The sequence below is a fragment of the Nomascus leucogenys genome, chromosome 2, assembly GCF_006542625.1.
Source record: "Nomascus leucogenys isolate Asia chromosome 2, Asia_NLE_v1, whole genome shotgun sequence".
Taxonomy (NCBI): domain Eukaryota; kingdom Metazoa; phylum Chordata; class Mammalia; order Primates; family Hylobatidae; genus Nomascus; species Nomascus leucogenys.
The window spans coordinates 136,044,599-136,062,859 of NC_044382.1; the positions used below are offsets into that span (position 1 = coordinate 136,044,599).

Consider the following 18,261-nt stretch of genomic DNA (forward strand, 5'->3'; position numbering starts at 1 on the left):
CTTCTATAGACATTATCTAAACTGCCAAATGCTTTATGGTATCTCCAGGATTTTTACTAATTATGGTAAATTAGAAAATTATATGAAATTGCATCTATAAACTCATTCCACTGAGATATCGAAAACAATGTTATGTAGAAGCAAATGAATTTTATTCTTACAAATTTCTGTATTTTTTTAAGATGGTTTTTTTTTTTTTTTACAGTATATGAAGATTCTTTCAAGGCTATTAAGCAATGCTTGGCAATTTTTTACTATAAAAACACTGGTTTTGAAGAATAGGACATACTAAGTTTTACTTAGGAAAAGTTTTACTAAATTCTTAGTAAATTGAATGAAAGTGATTTCAAAACCATATTATTACTTCATGGGATCATGGATCAACTTCATAGATTACTTCATGGGATCTACTTGAAAGGACTTAAGTGGTCAACCAGTCTCTAATCCTTTTCTTACAGATGAGAGAATAGAAGTTCAGAGATTTCACTACCAAAGATAGTGGCATTTGTTTTAGAGAATTGTTTTCGTGGCAAAGAAGGTTTTTTTGTTGTTTTAAATAAAGTCTTTAAGGCTATTTTCTATGAATTACTATTAGTTTACATATGGTTTGCATTTGTCAAGCTTTACAGTTAAATTTCTTAAGCATAATGCAAAAGTAAATCTTAGTTTAATACTAATGTAAAGAATCATAAAGTCCAAGCCCATAGGCTACACAATATGAGGTTTCTATTGGATTTGGTAAGAAAATTTCATTTTTGCTATATATTCACTGATTTGCTGGGAAGTAATAGCAGAATTATATTTATAAACTCTGCTATTTGCTTAAATGTAATTTTGAAATTTCACTACATGACAGAAATAATATCATGGTGGGCCAAATGGCCTTTTTTTTTTTTTTTTTTTTTTTTTTTTTTTTTTTTTTTTTTTTTTTTTGTGACAGAGTCACACTCTGTTGCCCAGGCTGGAGTGCAGTGGCTCGATCTTGGCTCACTTCAACCTCTACCTCCCAGGTTCAAGCAATTCTCATGCCTCACCCTCCTGAGTAGCTGGGATTACAGGCACCCGCCACTACACCTGGCTAATTTTTGTATTTTTAGTAGAGATGGGGTTTTGCCATGTTGGCCAGGCTGGTCTCAAACTCCTGACCTCAGGTGATCCACCTGCCTTAACCTCCCAAAATGCTGGGATTACAGGCGTGAGCCACCGCGCCCAGCCTGAATTGGCATTTACAAAGGAATTTGGATTTCATTTATCCTTAGAATTCATACATAAATCTCTGAAATTTATTTTGAAAACACAGATGAATACATATGCCTAGCAAAATATATGGGTTCCCCTAAAAGTTCCTAGCATGCTGCTATACATTATTAGCTAAAGAAAATTTAGGCATAAAGTGACATAATTGATAATGTTTTAACTTGTAAAATAGTTTGTTACAGCAAATAAACATTTTCTATTTTTATTTTACTGTCTAACATTGCTGACCCTCATGCTCATTTCATTCTGTCTGCGTTAGCCCTTGGAGCAATAGGGGTAACCCTTTGATGCTGATGTTCAGTTGCTAGGCCAGTAAAGGCAGCCTCTGCACCAGTGGTTGTTAAGCTCAAAGCAGTGGAACCTTTCCCCGCCAAAAAATTTCAGGCATAGACTATCAGAATACAAAGCACATGAAAGTATAGTTATTTTAGGGCTGGGGGGATTTGCAAGGCTCTATTCTCCCCCCATTCCCCAGTTGTTTCAGAGGTACCTTTATGGAAACATGGTTTTGCAAGGACTGCTCCGAATGGTAGATGAAAAAATTGAAAAAGAACTGTATAGTCTGCCTAGTCATTAAAATATCCTCCCTTCTCATACTTAGTTCTGTTTATTCAATTTTTGCTGTCATGCATGTAATTTTTACCTCAATATATGATGAAATAATACTGAAAAAGTGCTTCAGAAAGTAAAAATCTTTAAAGTATAAGGAATGGTAATTACCATTAGTTGTGTATTACACATTACTCCGAATAATAAATTGCTTGTTTCAAGGTCACTTTTAAAATATTTTATTATGGAAGTTTTCAATTTTATGGAAAAGTAGGGAGCATTTTCAAATTAGCTCAATAATTACTACCCAGCTTCAAAAAAGTTAGCAAAAATATTAGTACATGGTTAATCTTGTTTCATCTATACCCAAGTCACTCTGCTCTATGGGTTATTTTTCAGCAAATCTTAGATACCATGTGTTTTCTTCTTTTCAGGATAATCATATTTGAGACAGATTTAAATATAATTATAATTCATTAACATTCAAATTGTTTTCCCTCACAGAAGAGTGGTATTACCTGAAGTCTGATTTTTAGCCACATTCAAGTATAAAATATTTGGAGTATGGGAAAACATCACTGCCGTTTGGAACTCTTTCAGTACAGTGTTTTCATATTTACTTAAGGACATCTTAACCAAATAGGCTAGGAAATAGTTTGCTAATATATACCATTTTCCACAACTATGTTTACATGGTTTTTAAGTGTTTATGTGTAAATACTATTCTTTCTAAAAGGTTCAGTTTCACCAAATATTGGGGAACATGATGCTTTACAAATTCTGTTCAAGGTAAAGTCTTAACTGTAAATGCAATGTATGCTGTTATAAGTGAGTAGATATGTAGTCAATACTTCGGTTTCTTTATAAATATATATATATATAAAATTCTGAAACGAATATAGATATTAACTATATTATTCTTGTTGTCACTTGTGCTTTAGGTTCTTGTGTTGTTCGAGATGCCACTGGAAACGTTAATGACACTATTGTAACAGAGGTAACAAACTGTACTTCTGCAGCCTGCAAATTAAACTTTGATTTTTCATCTTGTGAAAGCAGTCCTTGTTCCTATGGCCTAATGAACAACTTCCAGGTGAGCATTTCCTTTGTAATATGCAGACATTCTGTATTTATCTAGGGGTGAGACTACTGTCAAATCTGACCATTCAGAATATAGCTAGAACATAGAAGAGAGGACAGTTGTTACTTTATTTTTTTTTTATTTTTAATTTTTTCCTGAGATAGAGTCTCACTCTGTTGCCCAGGCTATAGTGCAGTGGTGCTATCTTGGCTTGCTGCAACCTCCGCCTCCTAGGTTCAAACAATTCTCTTGTCCCAATCTCCCGCGTAGCTGGGACTACAGGCGCCAGCCACCACGCCCAGCTAATTTTTGTATTTTTAGTAAGGATGGGGTTTTACCATGTTGGCTAGGCTGGTCTCGAACTCCTGATGTCAAGTGATCCACCTGCATGGGCCTCCCAAAGTGCTGGGATGGCAGGTGTGAGCCCCTGCACCTGGCCAGTTGTTCTTTATATCCCCTAAAACTGTAAACATCTAATTGGACAAACTAAAATATGAATGGATAAAATCTGAGGATGTTCAAGAGCAAAGAGCCCCTAGGAAGTAATGCTTTTATAACAGCATGTAATATATATATTGTATAAACAGAATAATTTGTATTTTAATGTATTTAAAATTATGTGTTTTATGTACAATCTGTAATATATATATATATATTAGTGTGTGTGTATTTATATATGTAGTATGTGAGTATATTGCTTTAGAAAGCATGGAATCATCTTGCACATGGTCATATTTGTATGGGTCTGTTTTTGGATTCTTGATTCTGTTCTGTTGATCTTCGTGTCTGTCCTTGTGCCAGTACCACACATTCCTCATTACTGTAGTTAAATGATAAGTTTTGAGGTCAGGTAGATTAATTCCTCCCATTTTAGCCTTTCTAAAAAAATTGTTTTAGCTATTTTAGTTCCTTGGTCTTTCCACATAAAAATTTAAAATAACCTTATGTGTGTGTGTTTTAATTAATTTACTTTTTAATTTTTTTTTCACTTCAGTAGTTTTTGGGGTACATGTGGTTTCTGGTTACATGGATGAATTGTGTTGTGGTAGAGTCTGAGATTTTGGTGCCCCTCTCACCCATGTACCTTACGTTTATTTTTAAAAAGTCTTGTTGGGATTTTCATAGGAATTACGTTAAACTGGTATATCAGTTTGGAGAGAATTGACTATGTTGAGTGTTCAATTCATAAATATCATGTCTCCATTTATTTGTATTTTCTTTGATTTTTTTTTCAGTCAGCATTTTGTAGTTTTCAGCATATGCGTCCTGTATGTATTTTGTTAGATTTACGACTAAGTATTTTTATTTTGCTCAATTTAAACCCATACCAATTAAGTTCAGTTTTCTAATTAGTGTTATCTTCATAATTGCTTTGTATATAAATGGCCTTTAAAGAAGTATTGATCAGTATCAATAGTAGTGTTACTTTATTAGATATGGCTCATATAAAGTCATGCAGCATGAAATCACCATTTAACATTTAACAACAGAATTTAATTCTGAATGGATACTGGAAAGCTAGTGAATTTCTAAAACATACAAACTAGACAGGTTAGTAGTACTTCTCAAGTATTTGGAGGCTGTCAGTTCTGCTGTTTATTGTTACCTCTATTAAGGTACTGAAAAAGAAATGAAATTTTAGTCTGCCAGATTTACGAGTTTTTAGAAACTGAAAAAAGATTATATAAGGGGAAAATAAATTACTACAATTAATTTGGAGGATAATTTTGAGTTGTTTGTTAAGTCCTAGGATGGTAGAAAGAACACAAAGGTGTAGATTCAGGAGATTAAATCAAAATATTCTATTGTAAATTTATAGAGTACGTGGTTCTGCTGATTTCAAAAGAAAAATAAAAATTTTGCTTTGTAATTTTTTCAGTATTGTATAAACAGAAGAATCTGTATTTTAATGTGTTTAAAATTATGTGTTTTATGTACAATCTGTAAATTTTACAATACAATTTTTAACTAAAATTTGTAAAGGCATTGTTTTTATTTTTTATTATGTAGTTTTAAGCAATTGACTGTACTTTCAGTGGTTACAAATATTGAACCCAATTATGTAATAGAAGTTTGTGTTTTCTAGTCATAAGACCAGGCAAAATTGTAGGAATGAAAGAAAGTATTCATGTCCAGCTAATGATTCCGGCCAGTTCTGACATTGATACTGTGTATGGAAGACACAAACATTGGTCTTTGCCCAGTGACTGAAAATGCCAGTCAGATTTCTTTGTGGCCTTAAGATAGAAAAGTTTGTTGTCTTTATTAAGTCTAGTTATGGACTTATTCAAGCAAAGAGGAATTTGGTATAAGTAAAGCTGCTTTTCTTATTTAAAGTAAGTAAACTTTTCAAAAATACTTTGTAAAGCGATACAGCATGAGGGAAAATCTTGTGAAAATATAAATACCTTGGCATTTGGAGACTGAAGAATGGTGGATAGGACATAACTGAGGAGAATATAAGTTGGAGTCTCCATCATAAGATCTGTACAAGCCATACTTTATAATCACCTTTTCAGACTTCAGGGAATAAAGTTATTTAGGTTATCTTGTTGCTCTTAAATGTTAAATTGTGTATATAGTCTTATATTGCTTGCTATATTTCTACATTTTAATGTCCTCTAAAACCTTTGACTCACTGTTGTCTAATAAACAAAATAGTCTAAATCAGTCAGAGCCCTTCATGCCTCTTCTTAAGCCTCACTGCCTTCTGTTCCGACTGGACTCTAGGCACTGTGTTTGTACACACACACACACACACACACGTGCATACCCTACTCTTTTCCTTTAGTCATTGCTTCACTCTGCTTGGAATGCACCTGTGGTTTATTTTTCCATGTCCAAATGTGCCTGACTTCAAGGCAACTTAGTTCCATGAAGATTTTCTTGAATCCCAAATCATCTTCAACGCACACCCACACACAGACTTTCATCATTCATTTTATTTACTTGCTATCTTTTAGCTTTTATTAGGCTTTTGTCTTTTTTCTCCTTTAGAGACAAGACAGTCTTTTTTTCATCTTTGTTTCCACTGTATATTGTTAACACTAATATCATTATTTACATTGAATATCATTATCCTTGCTGCTGTTATTTTACCATTAAATGTTGAGAAGTGCAGAGGTTATTGGATAACTGTTCAACTATTTAATAGAAAACAGAAAACCTATTATAGCAGGCCCCAAAACATAGTATTTCCAGGTGAAAAGCCTGGATCATTATTTACTTCAATTTATAACTGATGGAAGAAGGGAAAATGTATTGTTTCCTCAACATGGAAGAGGAAAGGTTATAGTAATGCTGGTGGTGTCAGTTTTGCCTTACTCCTACAATGCAGAATGTATCCTCTACTCTGTTCTCTACTTTCGTCCACTTATCTCTTTGTACTTAATTTAACTTTGAGATCATTAAGACAGATGTAGAATTTTGTATGATCTAATGAGGCTGTATAGCAGAAATTTGGTTTATTCATTTTAATCTTGACTCATCTGTCCTTTACAGTCTCCTTCCCTAAAGATAAGGTTGTCAGTTCTAAATAATCCATCATTAATTACCATGAAAAATAGTGATTATGAAAAATGCACAGCATATATGTAACTACTAAATTGTTTTTAAGGGCTGAGTAGAAAATAATCTTTTCAGATTTTCTCCCCGCTCTTAGAAGTCTTTGCTACTGTCTTTAAAATACTTCAGAGATGTATTCTTCATATTTAACCTTAAATCTAATGGAAGATCTAGGGAAAGATGTTAAGTCAACAGGGTGGTTTATGTGTACGTGAAATCAGGCTTATGCATTGTGGACAGAGATTGTACCCGTTGCTAAGTTTCCATTTGGTTTAAACAATTAAATTTTACAGTCAAGTGTGTGATAGAAACAGCTTAAAACCTGATTTCCTTATCTCTTTGGTCTCAGTTGACATGTTCTTAGTCAATATAAATGAAAGATAAAATCTCCACCAATGAAGCAGAGAATCTAGGTGATGATCACCATTCACTGCTGGGAAATTTATAATACCATTCACAGCTGTTCAAGTTGACAGTAGTTGAATCCACCAAACAACTCCTCCACTTTAATTTTGTGTTTTGACAAGTTTCACAGATTCAGAAGTACACAGTGAATACCTGTGTACTTATCCTTCAGTTATATTTACTAGTTTATGTTTTACCCTATTTGCTTTGTGTGTGTATATATATAGTCTTTTTCTCCTCAAATAAGTTATAGACATCATGACATGACAACCATTTTGAAGTATTTAACTCATTTTGTGTAAGCACTATATGGTTATCCTACTTAAGAAATTAAACACTGATGAAATACTGTTATTTAAATATAGGTCCTATGTTCATATTTCTCCACTTGTCCCAGTAATGTCTTTTATAGCTATTTTTTCTAAGTCCGGGATTCATCTAGGATCACACAAGGCATTTAGTTATAGTGTCATTTTAAAATTATTTAGTCTAGGGGAGTTTCTAGCCCACATTAATCTTCATGACATTGACATTTTCAACATTTGAACCGGGTTGTTTTGAATTGTGCCCCTCAGTTTGAATTTACCTGAATTCGTGATCTTAGTGATCAATCCTTTGTTGTTGGTGTTTTTTTTTTTTTTTTAAAGTCTTCTTTTTTTTTAAATATTTGAAAATGTACACAGGAAATATTTGAACATGTACACAGAGAAAGCAATATAATATACCTAGTATCTATATTACCCAGCTTTATCAGTTATCAATGCATGGTTAATTTTGTTTCATGTGTAACTCCTCCTATCCCAGATTATTTAGAGCAAAACCCTAGACTTTATATCATATCTTTTCGCTGGAAATATTGCCACATTTAGCTCTAAAAGATAAAGGCTTAGAAAAAAATAACCACAATACTATCTTAACATAAGAAACAGCCTTCCTAATAGAAGTACATGATAGTACTTATGCAATATTCTTGCCAAAACTTGTACCTCATTTTGATTAACTATCTAGATAGAACCAGTTTACTAGAATTATAGAAATGAGAAGAGATTAAGCAATACAATGATGATGAAGTCAGAACAATCAAGAGTGTGCGATCTCCATGGGAGAAATGATAGAAAAATAATAAAAGGAAAAGGAAATGTGAACCTGTTGATTGAAAAAGACTGAAGAGACACATAAACCAAATATAACGTGTAACCTTTTTTTTTTTTTTTTTTGGATCCTGATTTGAACAGACTATTTTTAAAAGATAAAAAAGGACAATTTAGGGAATTTGCTGACTTGCCTTTTTTGTGGTACTGTTAAGCAATTATTAAGTTTTTAAGCTGCGACAGTGGCATTGTCGTTAAGTTTTCAAAAGTCCTTACCTGTTAGAGATACATACTGACATATTTATGTGTTAAAGGATATCTGGGACTTGTTTCAAAATATTGTGGGGAATGGCCCTAAGTTGATCATTGCTGAAATTAGGTGATGGATGTTAGCAGTTCATTGTACTCTTCTCTCTGCCATTGTGTGTGTTTAACATTTTACGAATGAAAAGGTTTTCTTAAGGTAAGGGCTAGTGGTAAATTTGTTTCAGATATTTTTAATGCACATAGCATTGTTGTTGTTGTTATTATTATAAAATGATCCCCAGTGTTAACCTCCTTCAAGATGTGACCACATAATATTCTGTTATTTTCCGAATTGTTTACGAGATTTATTTTTCCATTTTTGTCACTTTTATTTAAGGTAATGAGTATGGTGTCAGGATTTACACCATTAATTTCTGCAGGTATATTTTCAGCCACTCTTTCTTCAGCATTAGCATCCCTTGTGAGTGCTCCCAAAATATTTCAGGTAAGTGTTTTTATATTACAGGCTTTATTAAAGGGAGAGTTAAAGTAATACTTCTCAATTTAGAATTGTTGCTATTTTCAAATTATTTGCTTCTATCAACCATATATACATATATATGGTATATATATGCACATAAAGACATACATAGTGAATTTTATATGTGTGAATGAATGTGAATGTGTTTATTTATATAAACATTTGTGCATTTGCTGTCAAGGTATAGTCTTTGAGTCTTTTTAGAAGTGCTGATGGAATTTGCTTTTTTGACGTATTTAACATACATTTTCAAGATGTTTAAGGTATAGGAGTGCAGTCTAAGACTGCAAATAGGAAGTAGCAAAATATCTTTGTTCTAGTCAGTGTGATGTCAACCTAAATATTTTATTTTACAAATATTTAAATGCCTAACGTGATCTACACATTGTGTTCATTACTTAAGGGTATAATGATGTATAGGATAGACATTATCTCCTTTTAGTGAACATTAAACAGCTGAATACTGATGGAAAGTACTTTTTATTGGTAAATCAAATAAATGAATGTTGATTCTGCAGTCTTGTTCTTAATGCTGTATTTATAGCCAGTGAGTACAGTAAAGGTAGAAAATACCATTTAAGACAGCGTTCAGTAATGTTTTAAGAAAGGTAGTTAAGTTTTATAATCAAGATTTTTATCTGCTTAAGATTTCAGCTTGTTTTTCTTAAAATAGGTCACAACTATGTCATATTAAGCCTCCAACTTTGTTTTTACTTGTATGCCTGCTTCTCTGATTTCTTCTTCATAAAATTTAATTTCAACATGGGGATAGGGTAAGGCAGATAGAAATTTTGACCAGTATCCTTCTGATGTTTGAAGTGCTTGAATTTCCTTTACATTTTGTAGGTGAAGCAGTATGTGGGACAGGATAAAAGAGATGACCAAGAATTAGAAACTTGAGTCTCATTCCTGATTAACCTGTTAGAACTATCAGCAAATCTGTATGTCTAATTTTAATATATTTCATTTTAGTGTTTTCTTTCCTTAGGCTCTATGTAAGGACAACATCTACCCAGCTTTCCAGATGTTTGCTAAAGGTTATGGGAAAAATAATGAACCTCTTCGTGGCTACATCTTAACATTCTTAATCGCACTTGGATTCATCTTAATTGGTTAGTTATATAAATGATGTGTTATTGTAGATTTTTGGTGCATATTAGTTCTAGACATTGAATTATTAAATTATTAACAATGTTACCTTGGTATACTAAGCCTCTTTGTAATCAAAGAAAGTTTATAAAGTACTGTAAGTAATAGCACTCAGTACATATTTGCTGAAATTATTGCCATTACTAAGTCCTCATTAGAGCTAAAGGAAATTCCTAGGCTCTTTTTCCTAAAACAAATATGATAATGGCATAAGGGAAAGGATTCTAGTGTCCCCTGTGACATCAGTGCCTTTGATGATCTATTTTTTTGGCACTCTGCTTCTGATCACAAGTGAGCTCTGTTGGGTCTTCCACTACTAAAGATGACATTGGACTTTTTAAGGTTTAAAGAATTTTGTCTAACCCCTGAGACTAGTTGACATTAAAAGGCTGATGTACCACCAAATGTTGTGGGACTATGTGGAAACTAACTCTCACGTGATGCTGTTAGATGTGTATTTGGTGTAGCCATTTTTGGACTACAAGTGGGCAATATCTCATAAACTTTTCTGTGATCAAGAGTTTCCCTTCTAGGTGTGTACCCTATGGAAACTTGTATATATACTTAAAGGGCCATATACAATAATGTTTCTAGTATTATTCATTATAGTGAAAAACGAAAGCAACCTAGATCAATAGAAGAATAATATGCGGCAGTTAAAAAAGGAATAAACTTGGTTTTCATTTATCAATATGGATGAATTTCAAAAATAAATGTAAAAGATCAAATTTCAGAATGATACATATGGTATGCTATTTATATAACTTTTAAAACACCCAGAACAGTACTATTATGATGCATATAGACTATACATGTCATAAAACTATATAATATGGCTGGACAGAATATACCAAGTTTGGAGACGTGTGAGATAAAGTATAAAGGGGATTCAATGGTTTGCACAGTATTGGATTTCTGAAAAGTATATGAGGCATATATGGCAAACTCTAAATGTTTATGAAATCTGGATGGTGGTTATGGGGTGTTATGTTGTTATCTGAAGATGTGAAATACCTCATAATTTTAAGAAGTTAAATGTCTAATACATCAATAAATCTCACATGTGTTTGTTTTGCAGCTGAACTGAACGTTATTGCTCCAATTATCTCAAACTTCTTCCTTGCATCATATGCATTGATTAATTTTTCAGTATTCCATGCATCACTTGCAAAATCTCCAGGTAATTTTACATTTTTAAAAAAGTTTGTAAATATCATTTTTGATTGCAAAGAAAATAAAACTTTTGCCACATTTTAAAAGATGTTATATGTGGGATTAGTTCATTAATGCCAAGTCTGCCTTTACAGTTAATTCAAATTAAGCCTTCAAAGATCTCTTTATCAGTAAGTTTACTGATAATATTGTTTCTTGTCTTCAAAGCGTTTGATAGGATTAATCTCTAATTCTGATAACACTGAAAAATTGTTACTTTTTAAAAAAACTAGTTTTTCAGTCTTTAGCTGATTTCTATTTTAGTTTTAAGGACATCATTATGATATAGTTTACCTGTAAGAAAATGGTTTTAACACAATGAGTTCTGTAAAATTCTGAAAAGGAATTTTAAAATTTTAATTTTAAAAAAGGAACAAAAGCATTGTTCCTTTTAAAGATTTGAAAGTGTGAGAACAGGGAAGATAAAGTATGAGAACTTTGGACACAAACATTCTAACATCAGGTTTTTACTTTAAATATATAAATTTTATTGAAATGATTTTTTAAAAATAATTTTGGCTTTGGAACTACCTACCAATGAAAATTGAAAAACATGGTCTTCAACATTTTTTAAAGTGAGCTTCCTTCATAAATACTTCACTAAATGGGAAGGCATGTGTTTCTGTAGTCAGCTCTTAGTTTTTCTAGCAAGTTGATTATGTTTTTAATGATTTTTATGAACATTTTGTTTGAAATGTTTTATATATTCATTAGACTATGGATGTGGGTCATCCTAGAACCAGAAAATAAAGACTAGTTACTACTAAGGATTCAATTTGAAACCTTTCTTTTTAAAACCTTCTATACTTTTTAACATTCACCTAAGGTAGGTTGGTTTATTTTTGTTTATGAAGAGTTTATTGAATACAGAACTAGTAAGATACAGTAATGTGGAAATAGATGTTACCTTTTCATAGCCATCAAGAATTGTCAAATTCAATTGTGATCAATAATATTCTTTGACTTTACTATTCAATATTAGACATATACTTAATGCTTAAAGTCCTCTCAGTGTGGCAGCCATAAAGAATGTTATTTTTTGAATACATATGTACCATTGTGTAAAGCAGATGTGATATTTGAGTGACTTTTATTTATTTGTTATTGTTAGGATGGCGTCCTGCATTCAAATACTACAACATGTGGATATCACTTCTTGGAGCAATTCTTTGTTGCATAGTAATGTTTGTCATTAACTGGTGGGCTGCATTGCTAACATATGTGATAGTCCTTGGGCTGTATATTTATGTTACCTACAAAAAACCAGGTCAGTCGCCTTTTTTGTTTGTATCCCAAGCTAGAAAACATCTAGAAGCTAGAAAATATCTAGAAGTTCTTTGTTATTTTTCATTTTAAGCATCATCTTTTGTATATTGAAAGCTACTTTGTGTAAAGCCTAAAATACTTTATTTCCAAACTCTTAAAGTTTTATTTTTTTCAAATACATGTAGTTTTAATAAAACAGTTACTTCGTGATTTTTTATTCTTATGGTTTCCATTCTCACTCATAAATTAAATTGATCCTATTTGTAGAAAAAGAATAAATTCATATAATTAACATTTTGCTGCACTCAGTATATTTTTAAATTATTTTTTGAAAGGATCCAGTTGCAGTACTGTAGTAGCTGTATAGCCTAATAAGCTAGGCTATTTATACATATAACCTACTGTGGTCCTTGGACTGGAGTGAGTACCATGGAGTTAACAAAATACTAGAAGACATAGTATCTTTCCCACTAGGTTACTGTGTAGCAGGGGAAATTGGACAAACTTGTTTTAACTGGGTAATGATTAATGATTTCCTAGTATGTTGTATTGATAACAGCTAAATGTGTCTCCATGTAAGATGATGATGCTAGAGTATGTTAGGATTGGTCCCAGTATTGAGCATTATAACCCGTGACACAAGAAAGACCTGATGAGAAAGGCTTCATCTGGGCTCGATAGAATAGATTGGGAAGAGATTACAAGAGTAGTTTCAATATAGTAGTTTTAAACAGTAAGAATTTTGTAATCCAGATATGAAATGATGAGCTTTTAGATTAAAGTGGTAGCTCCAGAAATGAAATAAAACATTTTAGAAGCAGTTATTTCTCTAACATACCTATCAAGTCTATAAATTAACAAATGTCTAAAATCATTTGAAGTCTAAGTTGTTTATTCAATAAAAAATAAAATTGTCCTGTTCAAATAACCCAAACAGTTAAGTACTATAAATAAATATTTCTTAACAATTAGAAATTTGCTCATTTCCATTTAGACCTTTGGCTATATACAAACAATAATTTTAACATATTTATTTGTGAAAGACTCTTTTACAGTTGTATGCACAGCATGTCTACAGCCCTGTCATCTCAATCTTTTCTAAATAATACTTTAAATGAATTATAGTTCAGATTATCAGTCTTAATATCTTGCTGTATATGTGAACTATTGAAAGTACAGTAGTGTATTTCAGCAGTTGACTTTTTAATTGTGAAAGCATGTTTAATTCTCTGTGCCTCAGATTGGCTATTGATTGGTTGTTATTACTGATGTTAATGCTGCATGAACATTATCTTCCCACAGATGTGAATTGGGGATCCTCCACACAAGCCCTGACTTACCTGAATGCACTGCAGCATTCAATTCGTCTTTCTGGAGTGGAAGACCACGTGAAAAACTTTAGGTAAGTGATAAAGAAGGAAACATGGAAGCATTTTCTCTTTGCTGGCCAGTCAGTTCTTATTTTTCATTGACATTTTCATGTACATTTCACATTTTTAATGGGACTTGGGCAGTTTAATTATTCAAGAACAAAACTGTACAAAGAGAAAAATTAATATCTACCTTAAAAAATGTTATGAGGGTTTTGGAGGTTTCTCACTTGAAGACTTTTAAATGATGGGTATGATAAAGTCAAAGTTTTATTTTCTCCATGGCCATTAAAGTTACGTAACTGTGTAAATATGAGATTGATAAAGATTTTTTGATATGCGTTATTTTGTAACATTACTAACACACTAAAATTGTTAGTTGTGTCTTATCAGTGATTAACTGGAAGCAACTTATAGTGACAAAGAATCAATGCTTATACTGAAGAGCATTTATTACTATTTTCCCCAATAAATGACTTTAAGAATATATTATCTTTTTGGCTGGGCACAGTGGCTCATGCCTGTAATCCCAGCACTTTGGGAGGGCAAGGCTGGGGGATCAGTTGAGGTCAGGAGTTCAAGACCAGCCTGGCCAACATGGTGGAACCCTGTCTCTACTAAAAATATAAAAATCAGCCAGGCGTAATGGCGCATGCCTGTAGTCCCAGCTACTTGGGAGGCTGAGGCAGGAGAATGGCTCGAACCCAGGAGGCGGAGGTTGCAGTGAGCCAAGATCATGCCACTGCACTCCAGCCTAGGCAACAGAGCAAGACTCCGTCTCAAAAAACAAAAAAGAATATACTATCTTTCTAATAGTTTATTAACCATCAGTATAAACTTTCTTTAGTCATGAGTAATCCCTCCTTATTGGCTTCTGCATGATAAACACAAATCTTTTCCATGTTTATTAGTAAACCAAAAGGGAAAATAATGTTTTTAAAGAAACCCTGAAACGTAGATAAATGTCAAAAGAGAATTGCTCTACCCAGTCTCTCTCCCAGTAAGAAAAGTAATTGTTTATTTTTTTGTTACTCTTTCGAATTCCCCCGTTCCTTTTTGCTAGAATAAAAAGTTCTGAGAGACCACACACAGGTCTTCAGCTTTAGGGTAGAGAGAAATGGAGAAGAAGGAATGAGAGCCCTGGGAGGAAAACTTTTCACTTCAGCATATTTTGGATAGTGATGTCAAGGATGACAGAAAATAGAGATTATTCTTTTATGTAAAAAGTTGTATCCTAGAACTGAGAGTATGACCAACAGTCTATGTTTATTTGCCATCAATTAAAAAAAAAAAAAAAACCTCTTGCTTTGGCTCATTGTAGTAAAGCCAACATAAAAAAAAAATTATTTTTGGGCATGTTGGTTCATGCCTGCAGTCCCATCACTTTGGGAGACTGAGGCGGGAGGATCACTTGAGCCTAGGAGTTGGAGACCAGCAATTTGAGACCAGGCTAGGCAACATAGTGAGATCTTGTCTTTACCAAAAGTTTAAAAAACAGCCAAGTGTGATGGTGCATATCTGTGGTCAGGAGACTGAGGCTGGAGGATTGCTAGAGCCAAGGAGGTGTCTAGGCTGTAGTGAGCCATGACTGCACCACTACATGCTAGCCCGGGCAACAGCGAGACTCTGTCTCAAAAAAAAAAAAAAATCCCAATTTGGCTTTTTAATTTTTATCAGAATTATATGTGAATATTGTGTAAAGGGGAAAAGCTAGTCTGCAAGGTTCGTCATGAAAATCAATAGTTGCCTTCTCCTCATATCCCTCTTTCTCTCACAACCACAGGTAACCATGTTATTTACTTCATAAATACCATGCTTGTTGCACAGTAGTCCCCTGTTATCCACAGGGGTTATGTTCCAGGACCCTCAGTGGATAGCTGGCACTGCAGAGAGTACTGAGCTTGATTGTCATGGGTCAGAACACCTTTTTGTTGTTGTTGTTCATGTCTGCTATCCACGAAGTTAGTGCCTTTTCCATCGTAACTAAGCCCTTATTGCACATTACGGCTGTAACTTTTACAGTTTGAAGTGCAGCAGCAAAACTAGCATGAATTTCTTTTTCCTTCCTTACAATTTCACAGTTAGAAGATTCATTTTCTTACTGTAGATTTTAGTAACGTCTGCATATAATTTTTTTTTCTTTCCTTATTAAGAACTTTCACCTTTTCACTTAAAGGAAGCATTTTACGGTTTTTTTTTTTTTTTTTGGCATATTCAAATTGCCAGCATCACTGCTCTTGTGCTTTGAGGGCCTCATGAAGTAAAATAAGAGTTGCTTGAACACAGGCACTGCGATACGCAACAGTTGATCTGATAACCAGGACAGATGTTGGGCAGGCAGTGTCTGTAGCACGGAGACGCTGGATAAAGGGAGAATTTATGTCCCAGGCCAGATGAAGCTGGATGTTGAGAAATTTCACCACACTACTCAGAATGATGCATAATTTAAAATATATGAATTGTGTATTTACGGACTGTTCTATATTCTGAAACAATGGAAAACAAAGCTACAGATAAGGGGGGACTAGTGTACTTTTTGATTTTTAATTTTGGGCATTATCAACTGATGTCTTTCATCTACCTATGCCTACCACATGTATGCATCCTTAGCTTTATACCCCATCCTCCCAGTACATCTTATATTATGATTTTGATTACATCATATTTGGTATTTATATTTTTAAGACTTTTAAACATGCTGTAACAGCTGAGCCATGTAGTAAATTATTACTGTTTTTTCTTTGCTACATAGCTTTTTTGTTTTCCCTGAAACTAATAATTTTTCTTCTTCCTTAACTATATTCATCACTGTCTTAACCTTCACCAAACTTGCCAAAAGATATTTGTTGTCTTCACCTTGTAGTTTCTTACTGTTTACTGTTTCCTTAATTTGGGTTTTGGGATTTAGTCTTGTCTGAAATGAAGTGTCTCTAATACTTGGCCAGGGAAGTTCGGCATTGGTGAGTGGAGCTTGTCAGTTGAAGTCCTTAATGTAGATTAATGTGGCTTTGCTGGTTCTTTGAGGAATGTGAGTTATCTTAAAGGCTTTCTTTTTAATCTGATTAGATTTTCCAGAAAAGATTATTTTAATCTTCTGCTTGTAGGTAGAGAGTTCTGGGAGCCAAGTGGGGAAAGGAGCTTAAAGGTTTCAGGGTTCAGTATATACATGTTCTTTAAACTCTTCTATTAAATGTAGCTTACTTCTGCCCCAGCTGTTGCTGGTGACTCCCAGACCAGGGGCTCTCTCCAGCAAATAAGCCCCAGCTTAGCAGGGTTGGGGAGGTTCAGGGACAGTGGCCTATCGCAGTGATGGAAATGATTTAGATCCATCTAGTTACTTATTGTGTAAACTTTTACTTTCTTTAACACACTGTTCCTGCCACTTCCAGAGGGACCTACTGTTCCTAACTCCTAGGCATTTTGGTGATTTTTAGATGTAAAATCAGGTAGTTTCATAGCTTCCTCATGTGCTTTTCAGATTTGTCAAATCCTTTACTTTTCTTCCAGTTGCTTTCTAGCTTTCAATATTCCAATGCTGTTGTGCTCTAGATATTTTTGTGGTTTGTGCCTTTAAAAAAATCTCTTTGCCGTGGAGAGTTTTGAGAAAGGAGATAACATCAAGGCAGATGTGCACTCTGCTGCTGTTACTCAAAGTCATCCCTAATAAACTTTGTACTGTACCATTTTTGGTGTGATCAAACTGTACCAAATTATATCTTTGTGGTTTATTATTTAGTAAAGGTAGGGGCTACAAGTTAATTTCTCACAGTAACGGGTTCTATTAGGGTATGGGTTAAACTACTCTACCAAAAAGACTGAAAAATACAGTGGCTCAAACAAGAGAGACATTGGTGTCACATGGTAGTCCACAAGTAGACAGATGGTTCATGGCAGGTAAGCAGATTTGCTGTACTTTGGTCACTCAGAACCCACATTCCTTGTCAGTCTGCCATTCCCTAGCTGTTTTTGTTCATGTGGTCAAAGTCATCACCACATCCATAGTCTAGCTTTCTGGAAAGGGGGAAGAATGTATGGAGGCTGCACAGCTTCCTTTTTTAAAGGACATGCCCTGGAAATAGGAACATACTTATGGGCTATAAGTTAGTCATTGGGCCACATTTGGCTCCTAGGAAGGTTAGGAAATATACTCTCTGGCTAAGGAGTTACGTAACTTGCTAAAGCTCAGAAAGTCTGGGGCATGATTTCATGTTTGATTGCCTCAAAGCAACTCTCTCAGACAGAATTGCTTTTCCATCTCATTTGCTAAAATTCTAAGTAAGATGGTATTTTTTGAAAAGTCGTTATTTAGGTTTTCATCCTCATTTTAAGGACTCCTCTAAAAGTTAATGTTTACGTCGGAAATTGTAGTCTGCAATTCACTTTCTGTTATAGTTTATTTTGATTATATAAATCCTTGTCTTAAAGAATTTTTGCCAACTTGTTTGGACCTACCAAATGGAGACCTGTATATTTTTTACATTAAGTATCAGTGATTTCCATTTCTAGTCAGTGAAAATCAAGAGCTACAAA

General features: G+C 33.6%; 1 protein-coding gene across 4 annotated transcripts in view; it reads left to right on the plus strand.

Annotated features, from left to right (window-relative positions):
* Positions 1-18,261, plus strand: part of SLC12A2 (solute carrier family 12 member 2) — a 107,372-nt gene that overhangs the window by 56,984 nt on the left and 32,127 nt on the right. For all 4 annotated transcript variants that reach the window (XR_004031618.1, XM_003259914.4, XM_030818401.1 and 1 more), the window contains exons 10-15: positions 2,748-2,899; positions 8,591-8,698; positions 9,723-9,846; positions 10,962-11,063; positions 12,207-12,362; positions 13,664-13,763. Coding sequence is in view for 3 of the 4 variants with exons in the window: in XM_003259914.4 (XP_003259962.2) it covers positions 2,748-2,899; positions 8,591-8,698; positions 9,723-9,846; positions 10,962-11,063; positions 12,207-12,362; positions 13,664-13,763 (742 nt within the window). In the remaining variant the exon portion in view is untranslated. The remainder of the gene's footprint in view (positions 1-2,747; positions 2,900-8,590; positions 8,699-9,722; positions 9,847-10,961; positions 11,064-12,206; positions 12,363-13,663; positions 13,764-18,261) is intronic.